This window comes from Phalacrocorax carbo, chromosome Z (genome assembly GCF_963921805.1).
Source record: "Phalacrocorax carbo chromosome Z, bPhaCar2.1, whole genome shotgun sequence".
In the NCBI taxonomy this organism is placed as follows: Eukaryota; Metazoa; Chordata; class Aves; order Suliformes; family Phalacrocoracidae; genus Phalacrocorax; species Phalacrocorax carbo.
Genome location: NC_087548.1, coordinates 20,175,646 through 20,191,254, shown reverse-complemented (window position 1 = coordinate 20,191,254; position 15,609 = coordinate 20,175,646). Strand labels below are relative to the sequence as shown.

At 39.1% G+C, this 15,609-nt stretch overlaps 1 protein-coding gene across 1 annotated transcript in view; it reads right to left on the bottom strand.

Annotated features, from left to right (window-relative positions):
• Nucleotides 1-15,609, bottom strand: part of ITGA2 (integrin subunit alpha 2) — a 69,744-nt gene that overhangs the window by 29,440 nt on the left and 24,695 nt on the right. Inside the window, exons 3-11 of the mRNA XM_064438731.1 lie at nucleotides 13,227-13,336; nucleotides 11,963-12,054; nucleotides 7,935-8,049; nucleotides 7,414-7,541; nucleotides 6,119-6,267; nucleotides 4,850-5,000; nucleotides 4,257-4,422; nucleotides 2,890-2,963; nucleotides 1,310-1,448 (exon numbers count right to left, since the gene is read on the bottom strand). Of these exons, the coding sequence (XP_064294801.1) occupies nucleotides 1,310-1,448; nucleotides 2,890-2,963; nucleotides 4,257-4,422; nucleotides 4,850-5,000; nucleotides 6,119-6,267; nucleotides 7,414-7,541; nucleotides 7,935-8,049; nucleotides 11,963-12,054; nucleotides 13,227-13,336 (1,124 nt within the window). The remainder of the gene's footprint in view (nucleotides 1-1,309; nucleotides 1,449-2,889; nucleotides 2,964-4,256; nucleotides 4,423-4,849; nucleotides 5,001-6,118; nucleotides 6,268-7,413; nucleotides 7,542-7,934; nucleotides 8,050-11,962; nucleotides 12,055-13,226; nucleotides 13,337-15,609) is intronic.

The window sequence follows — 15,609 nt, the reverse complement described above, 5'->3', positions numbered from 1 at the left end:
TCCCAGTAATTGGGCAGCATATGCAGGTCTTCAGCAAGCTGCAGGACAGTGTGAGGAGCACAGTCTAAAAGGATTATGCTTTGGTCATTACATATACCATTTTAATTCAGATTTGTGTTCAGACACTGTTTTTTTAGGGAAAGAACATAACTGGAAACTAGAAGTTCAACAGGCAACAACCAAACAATATTTTATTCTGCAAGTTAAGGCCACATGTTCCTAATTAATACAGCATACAGCCATAAGAAGTGAGAGGGTGCAGTGCAGAATAGGGGCCAATCTAGCAAGCTCTGATGTGCTAGCAGCCTTTTACCTTGGGCTCTCCCAAGCTGGTGAGGGAGAGCTGGTATGGAAAGCTCTTAGTGGGTGACAGAAGGAGGTGAAAGAAAAATGAAGGGGCAGAAAAGGCAACAACCTTGTTTGGTCCAGAAACATTAAGGCCAATAATCTAAAAGTGCCTTGTGGGGAAGTGCTGAAAGGGAGTGACCTGACCTTTTAAGAATTGTTCTAGAAAAGGGAGGAATAAAAAGTTGAAGAGGTCACACCTGCAAAAGAGCTACTGCTCATTAGGTTAGGTTTAGCTGTATTCATTGTGTCAGATGCAAGTAATGTTGAGCCACAAGGGAAAAGAAAGAGCATGTTAGTTGCAAAAATAGCATCTCATTAAATAACATCAAGGATAAGAAAGTAGTAGGTGCTTAATGTAGTACCACTACTTAGGGATGAATTGCCAGAGCAGGCATGTTGTAGGTTTTCAGAAAACATTTCTATGAACTGAGAAGACAAACTGAGTGACTGTATTGGGTCACAAAAACATGCATTGGAGAATATACGGGGGTTATAAACAAGACCTCTGTTAAACTGCAGCAGTATCCCTAAGACTAAAAACTGAACTGGGAAAGGCCAAGAAAAGAGCAAGCACAGATGAAATGACAGCAAGTCAATCAACTACTCATCTACGTGTAATCGGGGAAGTACATCCAAATATTAAAACAGAAGGTACCCATAACGATCAGTATGATACATTAAGCAGCCTTTTCAAATCCCATGACTTCTTATGACTCTGTGACAAAGCCTGATTTTTTTTTTTCCAGCTTACACATTGATATGAGTAGAATTATAAAAACACAATCAAGATTTCATTCAATGTACTGTTGACCAGTAAATAAAACCTCTTTTGGATGCAAAATTCTTTTCATATTCTCAAATCAGCTCCTAAAAGGAGTGTGGCTAGAGCAAAATTTCCCAAGTTCTATAATATCTTAATAAAGGTTTGATACATTTTTAGATTTATATTTCAGCCCCTTACCTAGATAAGAGCTATGATTTCTGTCCTGTAGAATTTTCTCAAACACATGGCCTGGAAAGATGGTGACTCTGTCTGAAGACTCCTGAACTACTGTTCCACTCCAGTCATAGGCCCCAACAGCACCCAGCAGCAGAACATCCTTTAAAAAAATTAAAATCAACATTTAAGACTACCTATTTCAGAAAAAGCACAAGCAAAGCTGAAGTTACCACATGTAATTTCCTCCATCACTGTGTTTAGGGCAATGATGTACAGTTTAATGACTGCAAGCAGTTGACTGGAGCTGCTTATAGTTACCACTTACAGGCAGGACTTTACTGCCCTATCAAGAGGGATTATCACCCCTCTACTGCAAGAGGATAAGTGACTGCTTTAGCTCCCAGGACACTGCAACTCAAGATAAAATGTGTTTATTTAAACACTGTGATAGTTTCCCAAGCCTGTCCACCCTGGGGTTGGGCTTGCTAAGTCTATGCTTTTATGCACTCATGATCCTCAGAAGACTAAGGATTAGACAAACAAAACTGTAAGAAAAAGCTAAAGCTCCCTTTTTGCCAACAGAAGTGCCAATGACAGCACACAAAAGCTGATACAAAGTTTCATTGTTTAAGTGTATTGTAAGGAGATGTCCTTAAGACAACAGTTAAATCTAAAATCAAAATTAATATGACTTATTATACAGAACACTTAATACAGAAATACTTAATCTTAGACTTGTACACATAAACCAAACATAGTTCAGACTATTCACATTATTAAAATTCTTTAGTGAACTGAGATACTGTTACAGAGAACTGCTGTAAAAATAGTACGTGTCATTTTCCTGAAGAAAGCCCCAAATCTTTCTTAATTTTTGCCATTTCCTAGCATCAACTGCTTGGTAAATTAAAGCTTCAATTTGTGCAAGTACAGAAGACTTTTAAAAAATTATTTAATTCATTTTTACGGGCTGTGAGAATTTTCAGTTGAAAGCTGCTTGAACTACACTTGAATTTTACAAAGAGGATCTATTTGGTCAAGATAATCTTAAAAATTGATTAGCAAGAAAAATATACCTGATTTATTATTCTTTCTAATTTCCAAATGAAATATGCTTTAAAACAAATATTAACTTTATAAATATTAGACAAATTCTTTTCAGACTTGATTTATTCACAAAGTGGTGACTGCCTAGAAATACAGCAGCTTTGCAATATGATTTCAATTCTTCTGAGTTATTCAACTACAAAATACTAACTTGGAGCAATTGAATTTTTCATGCTACGTAAACTCAGAAATCACTGAAGTCATTGGATGAACACATCTCAAAATCATTACATGAAAGAAACTTTTACTCAGCTTCACATATTAATTAATAGGGTTTTTTTGTTTTAGGGATATACAGCATCTATTAGAAGAATTTTTTGTGGTATTCAAATAAAAAAAACCCAAACAAGCAAACAAGAAGAGGATTATTTGGCATTCTCCTGCTTGTAAAAAAAAATCTTAAAATTGTATTTCATTAGTCTTTTGCACTTCTAAGCATTCATGTCTACACAATTACCTCTGTTTGTATCATTAAATGATTAAAATTCACATACCTTTTTTTGTGAGTAATATGCACTGAAGCCCACCTGTGACATTTCCATTTGGAATGTATCACCTTGATCTGTACCTGGTGAAACAAATATTCACATATGGTTAACCCCATGGAACCACACAAGAGATCCAATGTTGCTGTCTCCGAGTGTAGCTATATAAGGACTGTATGTTATTTTTTCCAAATCCACCGATCCTGCTGAAACATTTCCAACGTTTACAAACATCAGGAATCTGAGAACTAATAAACTGTGTAGTATTTGGAGGATTTAATGGCAAATTGGTAAGATGGAGCCATGATGCTCTAAGTCTCTTCCAAAAAAAGGCAGAGACGATGATAAAGTTGGCTTGAACCAGTCTGCACAGCATTGCCACTGTGGCTAATCTCTTTTTATGTTTCTTAGGAAGCACTAACAATACACTGAAATTAGCTTCTTTAATAACTGCATATTCACAACTTTCAAATGAATTTTTATTATCATACAGGACTTATAAAACTGTTGTAATTGTCTTGAAAAATACTGTGATGTGCAGCAATATTTCCTAAGCTAGATGGATGGGGACTTGAGTAACAGAAGTTTAAGGGGAGTACAGAAAACCCAAGACAGGGAGCTCACCCAATCCCCTTGACTTCATTAGCAGCGTGGGACTGGTAAAGAATAGACAGAGGTGAGAGAGAAGGGAAGATTTCATCTTGAGCACAGGAAGACTGCAGCTGTGAAAAGCTCCTTAGGGAGGACTGAGGGCAGGTTACAAGTCTCCCAGGCATGGTCTAAATCTGATTTTAGAAAGCTGGCTTTTGGGAGGGGGGATGAAGTGCCTCTGAGTTACCTCTACAGCCCCTTCGCCCAGACAGCACACAGAAGACTGTGGGTGATGCTGGGGGTAGAGCCTGGTAGATGCCACACGTATAGCATTACTGAGCTTTCCAGTTCTGTTATCAGTAACCTAGTCTTCTGATTTGCTTTTTAAGTTCACAGTTGCTTAGCATTAACAGAAAAACACAGGTGAATCTGACAAGCATAAAGATACCTTTAGTCCTCTGGCGGCAGTAGCTCCAAATACATCTGGACACATATGGACAAGCCCCCAGTGGATGCCTGAAGCCCAGGACCTGACTGAAATTTTCAGCATCTGGGTAATATTTCCCACAAACTGCAGAAACTTAACTTGAAGCTCAGGCTCATTAGGGGTGGGGTAACTGGGGGAGTATCTGTGCAAACCAGAGCCCTACTGAGGAGTAGGGAGCAGCCCACACCTCCAGCTGCCCCTCATTTTCCCAATACTACACTAAGGTGAAGCTAAATAAAATCCTTAGCTCATCAGCTGGGAGAATCTGATCTAATTTAAGAGACATTGAGTATTTTACCTTCTATACTAAAAATGCGCTCTCCAAGTGTTCCTGCTTCTTCCAGTAGTGCAGCTTCAGATGACACGTTAAAGAAATACTTGTCTGTTGGATGACTAGCAATTCCTTTGATTTCTTTAATTAAGTTTTTAGTATCAAGTTCATGCCTGATTAAGTACCCTAAAACCTGGGGTAAAAGAAGAAGAACAAAATAAGAGTGAAGGAAATAATTGTGTTACTCCATTTCCTCCTGTATCATATGAGTAAATATTCTGTCTATTAAACAAAAAATTAGCTTCATTCATATTACTGAATTGTTTATTAGGCTGTATTCCTATACAAGGGACCATTCAGACAGGAAAAATACATAAACCAAGGCAAAGGAGAAAACTACTAAAGTTGCTTAGGTAATATTGGTTTTGATTTTTCAGCCAGTTAAGGAAGACCAATATTTCACTAATTCATAAAGATTAATTTTGCTTAGTTTTAGCCTCACCAGTGTAACAATGCATGCATTATATACAGCTTACATATGGAATACACACTTTCATACATACATAACAAAATGATCTTTCAAAGGCTGGAATAATATATACAATTATAGTATTACTTACAGCAATGCCAAATCTGGTTATATTGTCTTCATTGCATTTACCTATCACTGTTTTCAAGTTGGACCCATCATGTGATTCACCGTCTGTCACAACAACCATTACTTTAGTGGCTGACGGACGTCCTCCCGATTCAGGTGAGAAGGCATATTGTCTGTTATAAAATATGGTATTTATCACATGTCAATTTAAAATGGATGGAATTTGGTATGTATACTGTAATGGATATGTCTATCACAGACTTAGAACAAGGTGCATCTGTAGTGCTTTTTAGTTGGAAGTTAACAATCTGCAATAAGAATTTCCAATTTTGTTCCTGATAGCTCTTCAAGCAGTGCTTTGAGAAGAAGCTATCAGAAGTGTAATCAAGGTGGTAAGAAAAAGGAAAAAAACAAGGAGGACTGGATGGTATTTCTGATAGAAATGTACATTCCAGGCAAAACATATTTTTTTGTACAAATGTTTCTAAATAAAAAGCGTTTTTGTCAGAACTATTAATGTTTTGTAACACCAGAGTAGCCATCAATTGGCTCCACCAAGTTTGAAAAAAAAAGAAAAAAGGGGAAGAGTATTAATAATAGGTTCCTTAATACTACTGCAAATATCACTTCCAGTGAAGACTAAGTCTGTCCCTAAACAAGATTATCAAGGCCATTTGACTCAGCATGTATTTTGGCCTAGAGACCTGTCCTTGATTCAACTGCAAAATAGCATCTTCCTACTGAGAAACAGACCTGGCTTGTATACGTATTCAGAATTATGGTACATTGTTTTAAGTTATTCCTATTTTTCACGCTGCTGGTGCTGCAGAGACAAACTGACAACAGACAAAAGCTTTTGTTTTCTCTGCAATCAGCCAAAGCCTGACCTGCAAACATGAATGCTACTGGTCCCACTGAATCCCTGGATAAACTTTTCTTCTTTCAATGGTTTTGTATATTTCTAAAAGCTTGTCTTTCTAAAGTGTTTGATGCGCTGTCATGTTTAGACATCTGTGACAGCCCAAACAATTCTGTTAGGTACCAGAACTACTTTCATGTAGAGTTTAACCCAATCGTTAAAGACATGATTTTCAGCAGGTCTAGTTTACACAACCCTGCACTGTTCTTCACGGGGCACTGTAAATGCACCTGAAGGATTCTGCCTAGTGCAGGGAATCTCCTCAGAGGCTCTAAAGCATGTGCACCCCCAGTGGGAATGAAATTCAGGATGTGCCCATTGCCTTGTAAGGTAAACTATAATAGTTGCACAGTAATCACCGATGTGTTTTACCTTGCATTGTCAATGGCTTTGAAAGTATTTGTCAGATCTCCTCCTTTCTGAAATGTTGCATTCATTGCTTTAACAACTTCATCCTTTGTTTGATATGTATTCAGGTTGAACACCACACGGGGATCATTAGCATACTGAATTAAACCCACCTATGCAATAAAGAAATTATGTTATATTATGATGCATTACAATCAGTTACACAGAATTATGATGCTTACTTATTTTTCAGGTTGGAGTAAAAGATCTGCAGATGCACGTGGGGTTATAATTTTCTTTAAACATATAAACCCAATTACTATTAACATGTTTGGAAAGCAAAGAAAGCTAAAATGGTCTTGCACCTTATGTCATTTATTATGGACTACAATATGTTAATGCAAACAATCTGAAATAGTAGGCATTAAATGTTCGCTTGGTTACTTCTGGAAGAGCCGATGGATAGCAATAATACAGGGAGCTCTGGGAAAAATGAGAAAATAACAAAAATTCTACAAGCTGACATCACCTCAGTCTGATCTCTTCTAAGGAAATCCTAAAGGTTAGTTACTTAACAACACTGCAAACCCTATTTATTTTTAATACAGGTGAAGCTAAAGACATATGCTAAGATGTTCATTTAGTATGAAAGAAAAAAGAGAAGATGCTCAAGGTGAGGTACAGAAAGGACTGAGCAGGAAACCTAGCTTTTAAGCACCTCACTTCCAAAGTCGCCCAAGGAAGAAGGCAGCCTTTGGGAGAGAGATTTCCAGTGCCCCAGTCTTTGTTCCCAGAACTGTTTATGGAAAATGGACAACTGTAAAGACAGAAAATGTTTAAAAGAAAGGCAATAAAATTTTCCTTACCATCACCAAATTAAAAGGAAAAAAGGACGTAAAGATCAGACAGTAACCAAGCAGGAAAACCTAATATTTTAAAAACACACCTGTTTGAAACTAAGACCCGTATGAAAAGCCCACAAAAACATCTATGCTACTTTTATTACATCCCCACAGACTACATTTTAATTACTTTTACAGCTAATGCATGAAAAGAATCTGACTAGGTATAACCTAGACTTCTATTTAATTTACTTTATGTTGCCAATCAAATTACTAATCCCATTTGAAATAGGTTAGCTGTGAGCTAAAAGAAAAGCCCAGTACTGAAAGATACAGGACAGCTGCATAATCTGTGGCTTTGGGGGGAAGTACTGTAGTTAAGCTAAGGCACACTTGGTTTCCTTTAAAATTGATAATAAAACCCATTGCCTTTTTTTTTTGTTGTTGTTGTCATTCACAAAGATGTCTTTGACTTACCTGGGTTTTGTTAATTCCTATGTCTAAGCCTTGCACAAATTTTTTCAAAAATGCCCGCACTGCATCCCAGGGATAAATGCTGTTTGACTCATCGCAAACCACCACCACATCTATGACAGAGGAACACTCTAAAACAAAAATAAAACATGTAGATTAAATGCACTTTCAGGCTCCATATATTTATAACTCTTCGGCTAAATCCAGAGGTGCATATTTAGGTCTCAGACAGGCAACACTTTAGATGAGGAAGGTTTTGCCAGAATGAGGACTCAATAGAAGTATATGCATATTTTGAGCCTGCGCTGGTGCAATGTCTCTGACTTCAGAGGAGTGACTCCATCCATATTTATACCAGCATTGGATCACGATTTGTCAGTCCTTACATGTGAATCACAGGACTTTGCTTTTTGCACATACTTTTTTTTTTTAAAAATCCCAACTTAAGAGTCCCCAACACAGTGTATCTTGATTTCGTTTTATATGTTTTTTGAATTGAATCTGTTTTGCACATGTTGCCTTACTTTGAACAGCAGGAGAAAAGCTTCTTAGGATCTGGAAACTTGGACTGATTTCAGAACAGACTCCTGTTGCATAGTACTGGCTTCCACACTGCTGTGCCCACAAGGGACCACAAGTCTTTAAAAATAACAACAGAAAGAAACTATAAAAATAACAAATACTTGTCTCACCGTATCCATATACAAAAGCACAATAAGCAGAACTACAGGCATATAGGATCAGAGAATCCCTTGCAACCACAGTGACAGCATAACCCCTTTCAAAGACCTTCTCATTGAAAGGTTTTCCTGTTCATGATCATCCTAGTGCCTCCTGCAAGCTGTCCCCTCCCGACTATGTGCCGCTATACTATCTACGGAGTGTGACTTGGTCTGCAAGGAATCTGTCCTGCTTTAAGCCACCTGCTCTACAAACTGTTGGTTTAAAAGTAGGACTGGTATTTGCACACCGCTTATAAGCGTGCAGAGAAGTACTTCCACTAACCAGGAGGTGGCATCAGAGCCATGAGCACGCACGTCGCGGCAAACACGCAGAGGAGCTTTTCTTGCGGTTTGTCGCATTAGCCACCTCCACCAGTGCGACCAGACTGTAGAGTTTTGTGGCCCATGCGCACACACACGCCCACAACCCCCCTTATTAATTTGAGAAGCCTTGTTCCCAAGGGAAATTCACTTTGCCAAAATATTTACAAGTTAAACTTCATCACCCCTTCCAGTGAGGGTGCAGCCTCACAGTATGCTCTGGCCTTTTTAGCTGCAGCTAAAAGCGGAAGGAAGTTGGCCCTGGCCTCACGTACCCCTCGGCTACATGCTTCATTGCCTTCTGGGAAAAATGACCTTGCTCTCTGCTGAAAATGATCTCTGTAAAAAGACTTTTAGGTTTTTAGCTGGATCAACCTGCTGGTTGCATGACAGCCACACCTCAGCCACACCTCTCACGCTAGAAGGATAGGTACAAAAGCACCTAGATAATAAAGACGGATAATCAGACAGTACTTTGTCATGAGGATATTTGGAGGGAGAGGTTTTCTGTTTAAAAGAAAATCATGTTAGAAACTCAAGGGAAAAAAATATAATCTCTACATAACGTCTGTCCAACAGTTCTGAAAGAAATGATAGCTTCATTCCGTACACTTTCTGACTACCCTATCCAGTCAGGACAGCCTGGAAAACAGAACATGCACCATCTCTATTGAGGAAGAGAAGAGAAGGTGAACAGTACTATTAACATTTTCTCAGGAATATTGGAAAAAGGGTAATTAAAGGTAGAAGTAAATGGAAAATGAACCAAATCACACACGGATTTACCAATGGTAGACCACATCAAGCTATCCTAACATACTTGACAAGACAACAGATTTGCTAGACAAGAGAAAGGAAGTATATCAACTTTATCCAATATTGAGATAAGTGGTCTTTTTAGCCGCTACATGGGGCATGATTAGTTTTACTGGAAAAAAATGGATATTTACAGAGGTGAGAGGTACAAAATAAATCATCTATATTGGTAACTACAAAGCTGGAGGAGAGTTACTAGTCTTTAATTTAAAGTTATTTTTAATTTAAAGTTCTTTTTAGATCAATCTCATTTGCCCGTTTTCTAGTTTTCTTCTGTATTAGTGGTAACTCAAAATGGCGATGTTAATCTTGGAGCAAAAAATGTAAGTGTTCTAATAAACTTTGCTGATCTTGATGGTTGGACTTGATGATCCTAGAGGTCTTTTCCAACCTTAATGATTCTATGATTCTTCACTTTAAAAAAAAAGGAAAAGCTCTAATGTTCTAGCATTTTTAGTCAGAAATTTAAGATGCGTCATTAATGCAGGGGAAAACTGGGAGATGACATACCAAGAACTGCTGAACTTCAAAAGTGTAATATTAGAAAAGGGCATAGACTTGTTCTTAATGACTAATGTTAAGAAACATGGACATAAACTGGGAGCAAACTGAGCAGAAGATAGAGGAGCAGACAGACTGGGCACTGCCTTATTGCAAGGCAACCATAATCATGCAGCCAGCATGCAAAGCAAATGTGGCCTTAAGATATGTGACAAGAAGCCCTTGCAGTTGAGGCAGAGAAATGCCAAATACACTACATAGTGCCCTGGAAAGACTCATGTGGAATACAGCATAGATCTGCTCATTCATGTTCAAGAAAGGTATATTTTGAAATGCGCATTTCAGCCAAAAAACTCTGCGTTTGTTTAGTAAAGCCAAGGACAAAGAAGAACGATTAGTGGGTGTTAAATACAGAAGGTAGATTTTACATGTAAGGAGATGGGAGCTGTTCCTTTCAACTAAAGGCACAGCACTACCCTAAGAACAAACAGATAGAAACTTAAGATCAGAAATCTGGAAAAATGTTAACCATCAGTGAAACTCTTAAGCACCTTTCCAACAGGACTAAGCATGCCTCAGAAAAACGTAATGAGCATGTGGAAATGACTGCTCTGTAGTTAGGATACCGGTGGGAAGCAATCACATGGCATCCAACAGCTGAAACAGCAGGACTCACGAGCTATGGCACGGACACGACAGGCTGGGTCACGCTCCAGCCAAGCAGCCCAGGGACGCAGCACAGACTGGTGCAAGCAGATGGAGGCTGAGAGAGAAGCAGTCACAGGAGGAAGGACCACAGTGAGCTGGGAGGAGGAAGCTCTGAGCATAGTCCACCACAGAGGCCAGCTGCCAGAGACAGCATCTCAGAGCAAAGTCCTGGCTGGAAGCAGCTTGCAGTTTCAAGCAGTCTTCTGCCTGCTGTCCAATTCTTGCCACAGCTAAGTCATAGGACTTTTGATATTTGTTGTTCGCAGATAAGCGCCTGTCTCTAGTATCCCATTCTCCTTATGTCAAAAACACTCCGGCCACCAAAGACGTGGCTAACTCCTCATGTCTTAGCATTAAAATTTTTTTTTTTGTTACTTTTTGGAATTTAAGGAGAGTCAATCAATAACATATGGATCAGGAAATTCTTTTTACCTGAGTAAAGTTCAAATATTATTAGAAAATACAAATTATTCCGTATGAGATGTTCTAAATCACTGCAATTGCTGATACTAATTAAAAGTGGGTATGCATGGGGCAGTATTAACAATAACTAAAGGTATTATGCAAGGGACAGAACAAGATTTTTTTAATCAATATCTTCTCAAACCAACAATCAAGAGCAGCACTGTTGCTGTTTTTTGAAGTTATGATTAATTTTAACTCCAACAGAACTGCTGGAAAGGTTGGAATTAGACCTACTTCAGTGAACTGGGCTATGTGGTAATGAAGATAATAAACATTTCAATACTTCTGCAATTACTAGGAAGTTACAACAGAAAAATGCAACGCTTAAAGGGAGCCTCAAAGCTCTTTTGTCTGTAGTTTATTGTTTCACTTAATTACTGCACATGCCTACAACATATGTATCAAGCTGGAATACACTAACACTGCAACAGTTTTCATGCTTACGGTTAAGATTGTAAAAAAGCATATTAATCAGGCGTTAACATCCTTTCAATTATGAAATCTGTTTTACAGGCTCTAAGGAGAGTGGTTTGCAGAATATACATGTAGCAAATGCATCCTCCTCCAGCCCACCAATCAAATAAAACATATTCAAGTTACACGGGGCTAGAAATCCTAACATCTCAGGAGAACAGTCACTGTGCAAGCGCATATGGTGGAGAAGACACCCCATACTGTCTTTTGAAAGCATAATCAGAACCATACAAGACTGTCTTAAAAGATGCCCTTGGTGGAAATAGCCTTGCCTATGTTGTCTGACTTACATTGCATAACTTTTAATTACATGCCCTTCCACAGGAATTTAGATAAATGACAAAGGAGAAAATTTATAAATTTCCCAATTTTGGGCCCTAGGTAGTGACAGTGGGATGGAATATTTTAAATATGCAAAATATGTATTAATCTATGTTGCATAATAAACTACATTCAGCTTGGATTTATAAAAAGTGTGGAGAATTCTAGTTTCTTCGTTCTCCTCAGGAATTTCTGTGTGTACTGAATATGTCCTTGATACATACCAAAAATCCTCCTGTTTTTGAGTTTTGTATCAGAGTCAAGCCAAGATTCATGTCTTCCTTTATCTCAGTCACGTTTGGAATATTTATTAAAGCTGAAATAAGAGGAGATTAAGTAATGACAGAATGGTAAATAACAAGTAGAAGTAATTTAGTAAGTTCGAATTCCTTTTCGAAAGCTTGATTTATGGACTCTAAGACAGCTTTTACAAATGGCTGTATACAATTCTGAGACAAAAGAAACAAAAGTTAATCTTTGTCAAAAATTTACTAACCATTAACTATAGACATAATTAAGTATGGCCGTTTAGAGTACCTGTCCTCCAGAGAGCTGAAGGCAAAACACAGGAAGAAATGGTCTACCTATTAAGCATTTTTGGCTGGCTGAGTAGCTGCAGCCAAGCAGCTACTGTTACATTCTTGAGGACACCAGACTCCTCTGATCCAGTATCAGGCTTTAGACAAAATCCTGGAAGGAGCGGTGGAGGACAGAAATGCTCCGCACCACAAAGAATCATAAAGTAGGCATCTCAGCACACTCTGCTGCCCTGTATTTTCACTGTATCCAAAAGTGAATCCCATTTCGTACTTAGTTTGCAAACACACAGTGGCAGAAAAGGCTTCATACCCACCCACACATCCGTCCCTCATGCACTCCATATTTGCAAGTCCCCCTGGGTATACCAGCATGGACCACCCCCGACCTGATACCCAGACCTGAAGCCCCCCTAAGCGAGCTGGTCCAGCTGAGAGTTTGCTAGAGAATACACATACACACACATCTGGTTTGGGGAAGATCTAGACACTTGCCCCCTGCAGCAGCCTGCACCAGGCCTCCTGGGCTGTGACCCACGGTCCCGCTCCAGCTGCCCCCATGGAGCTCCTCACTGATGCAGAACCCCTGCGCCCCCCCCAGCAGCTGGTTTCGGGACACACACCGTTCCTGCCCCATTACTGGAGGTTCAAGACCCTAGCTGCTCCAGCAGCTGATGCCAAGACCGCACTGGCTCCAGCAGGTGGCACCACTGACCGGGGTGCCCACAGCCCCCGGCCCGACTACAGTGGCAGGCGCCAATTTTCTCTCTCACACGCACATCTCACCAGTAGCTAGCACACAGTCCTTGCATCACACTCACACTCAAAACACACACGTAACAGGCTAAGATTATGCACAGAGGAAGCTAAGATTTAATAAGATAGAGTGGCATAGTTCAAAAACAAGGAAAAACCAAACAACTGTAGTGAGACATTAGTCATTACAACTTACCTTGTAAATTCAATTTTTTACATGTGGTTTTGGACGTACCAACAGGACATGCATAGATATCTCCAGTTCTGTTAGCAGGATAGCCACTCCAGGGTGAGCCAACCAACAACCTAAAGTAACAGGAGCTTCATTAGGTCTTTAATGATACTGGAAAACTCCAGCAGCACTACTGCATAGCACAGTCTAGGTAACAGGTAAACAGGCTTTTAACCGATACAGCACCTAAGGCACTCGGGAGTCTCCTCCACAGCTGTTCAGCAGCTTTACTTGCATGTTAATACACTGGATTCACCAGGAGGCACTTTGGTAGAGAAGCCCCTGGGGTTTAGGCTGCCTCAAATATTTATATTGTTGTTTCTGCGACATTATGTCACAGTGTCAGGAAAGATACAGCAAAGATATTAATATATACAGATGCACACAAATTTAGAAATATATACATATACAGAAAAACCTTCTTATCCTGTTAGTTAATGGTTAACCGAATCCTTTTAAGCTATTCTTTCAGCTGATAAGAAGCATTTCCTACAGGATCTGCTCAGCAACAGACAAATGCTTATGTCTGAGCTTGAACATTACCACGCCTTCACAACTCTGAGTCAGAAAGAAAATACTGCAGTTCATAAGACTGCTGTGTGAAGTATTTAGTCCTGAACATGAAAATTAAGACTTATGATAATTTGTGCCTACAATATGAAGTGATTCACTTTGTCTGACTCATTCCTTTGTCTGCCATAAAGTGCTCCCTCCAGTATCTACTCCTCAAGATCCCTTTCATTTTTATCTGAAAGCCTTCACAAAACTGATTATTTTACCCCCTGGGAATACTACTTAAGAACATCTATTTTTCAGCACAACCCTCAGAGAGAGTGAAACCACCAGACAGTATAGGGCCATGTAGGGCTAGAAGAGAAGGGCAACTCTTCATACAGCTGAACGTGCAGTGAAATAAGGGCAAGGCAAAACATGACCAAAGGCAGATGACCTCAAGGGATATGAAAAAAATGAAGCAGATTATTAGAAAGCAGGGACTGTGGGTATTTGCTCCAGCAGCAATGTGACTTTCTTTTCATACAGAACAGTCTATGGTAGTAATTAATGCTTTTATGGGACAGTAAAAGGACAAGCAATGGCACCCCAATAAAGAATATGGGGTTTCATAAGAAACCACCTTTTTTAGTTGGTCAATAGATTGCTAAAAGCAAAACTGTTATCCTCTAAAACTTTATAGGTAGCTAATGCAAATATGTTGCACTACAAAAAGAACACATTTTAAGAAATTATTATGTTCCAAAGCAATTGCTATATATCATATTAACTTTCCAGGGATCATGTGATTTTATTGCTGCAATTTTATAACCAGTTGGAATAAAATACCTTTGGTAAAAATACATAGTTTTAGAGGCACAAGCAAGAGTTTGAGTCCTTTTTAGCTTTCTCAAAGAAAACACTGCTAACTGCAATTTTTAAGTGTATTTCTTCTCAATTAAACACAGACTTAGAGCACAAACACTGTTATTCTGTTTTACCAGTTTGCTGGGGGTAACTTCAGACTATCTTCTGTGTGTGGCAATATTCTAAAAATACCTACCTCCTTCTCAATTACCTTGCTGAAAAACAGTGATTATGCAGGCAGCAGGAACAGGATTTTGTGTACTTTTAGTATCTCTAAACCTGCAATTCAGGTTCATATAAATACCTCTCTATATAAGAAGAGCGTATGTTACACTAGCTGTGAGGAAGCCTCTGATCTTCTTGTTTTTTTGAGGAATATAGCCTTTTCTGCATAGCTCGGGACCAGACTACCTGAACTCATGAGAAACTACTCCATCGGTCATGGTCTGATAGATGATACATCCTGCAGACACTCGCAGTGACAAAGAGGGCTGGAGTCACTCAATAGTGACTGACAAGAGGAAGACATGGTGTTACAATCTCCCCCCTTGTTAGGTACTACAGAGTTATTTACAGTTATAAAATGCTAACTTGGCCAATGGGAGAGAGGAAGCGCTAACAGTTTTCGTGGAAACAGGAAACAGTTTTAAAAAAGATGGCAGAACTGCATGTGTAATATCTGAAACTGGAACAGCTTTTCAGCATGAGCTGTCAATGTGAACAGTGCACTGTATACATTTTATAAATATTTGTAAGTTTTTTCTAAGTTTCCCAGAAGGCAAATGTATTTCAGACTCCCTGCAGGAGGACAGCTACTCTTCGAAGAATGACCTTAACAGATCTTGGAAGTAGTCCCTGCACCACTCTGTCTGGTCACGAAACTTGCTGTAAATCTCTGCACTGCACCAGCATTGCTCTGCAGCCATTGGTTATCCTGAAGTAGAAAGCACATAGTTTCACCCACGAACAGAGCGAGAACGAGAGCAGG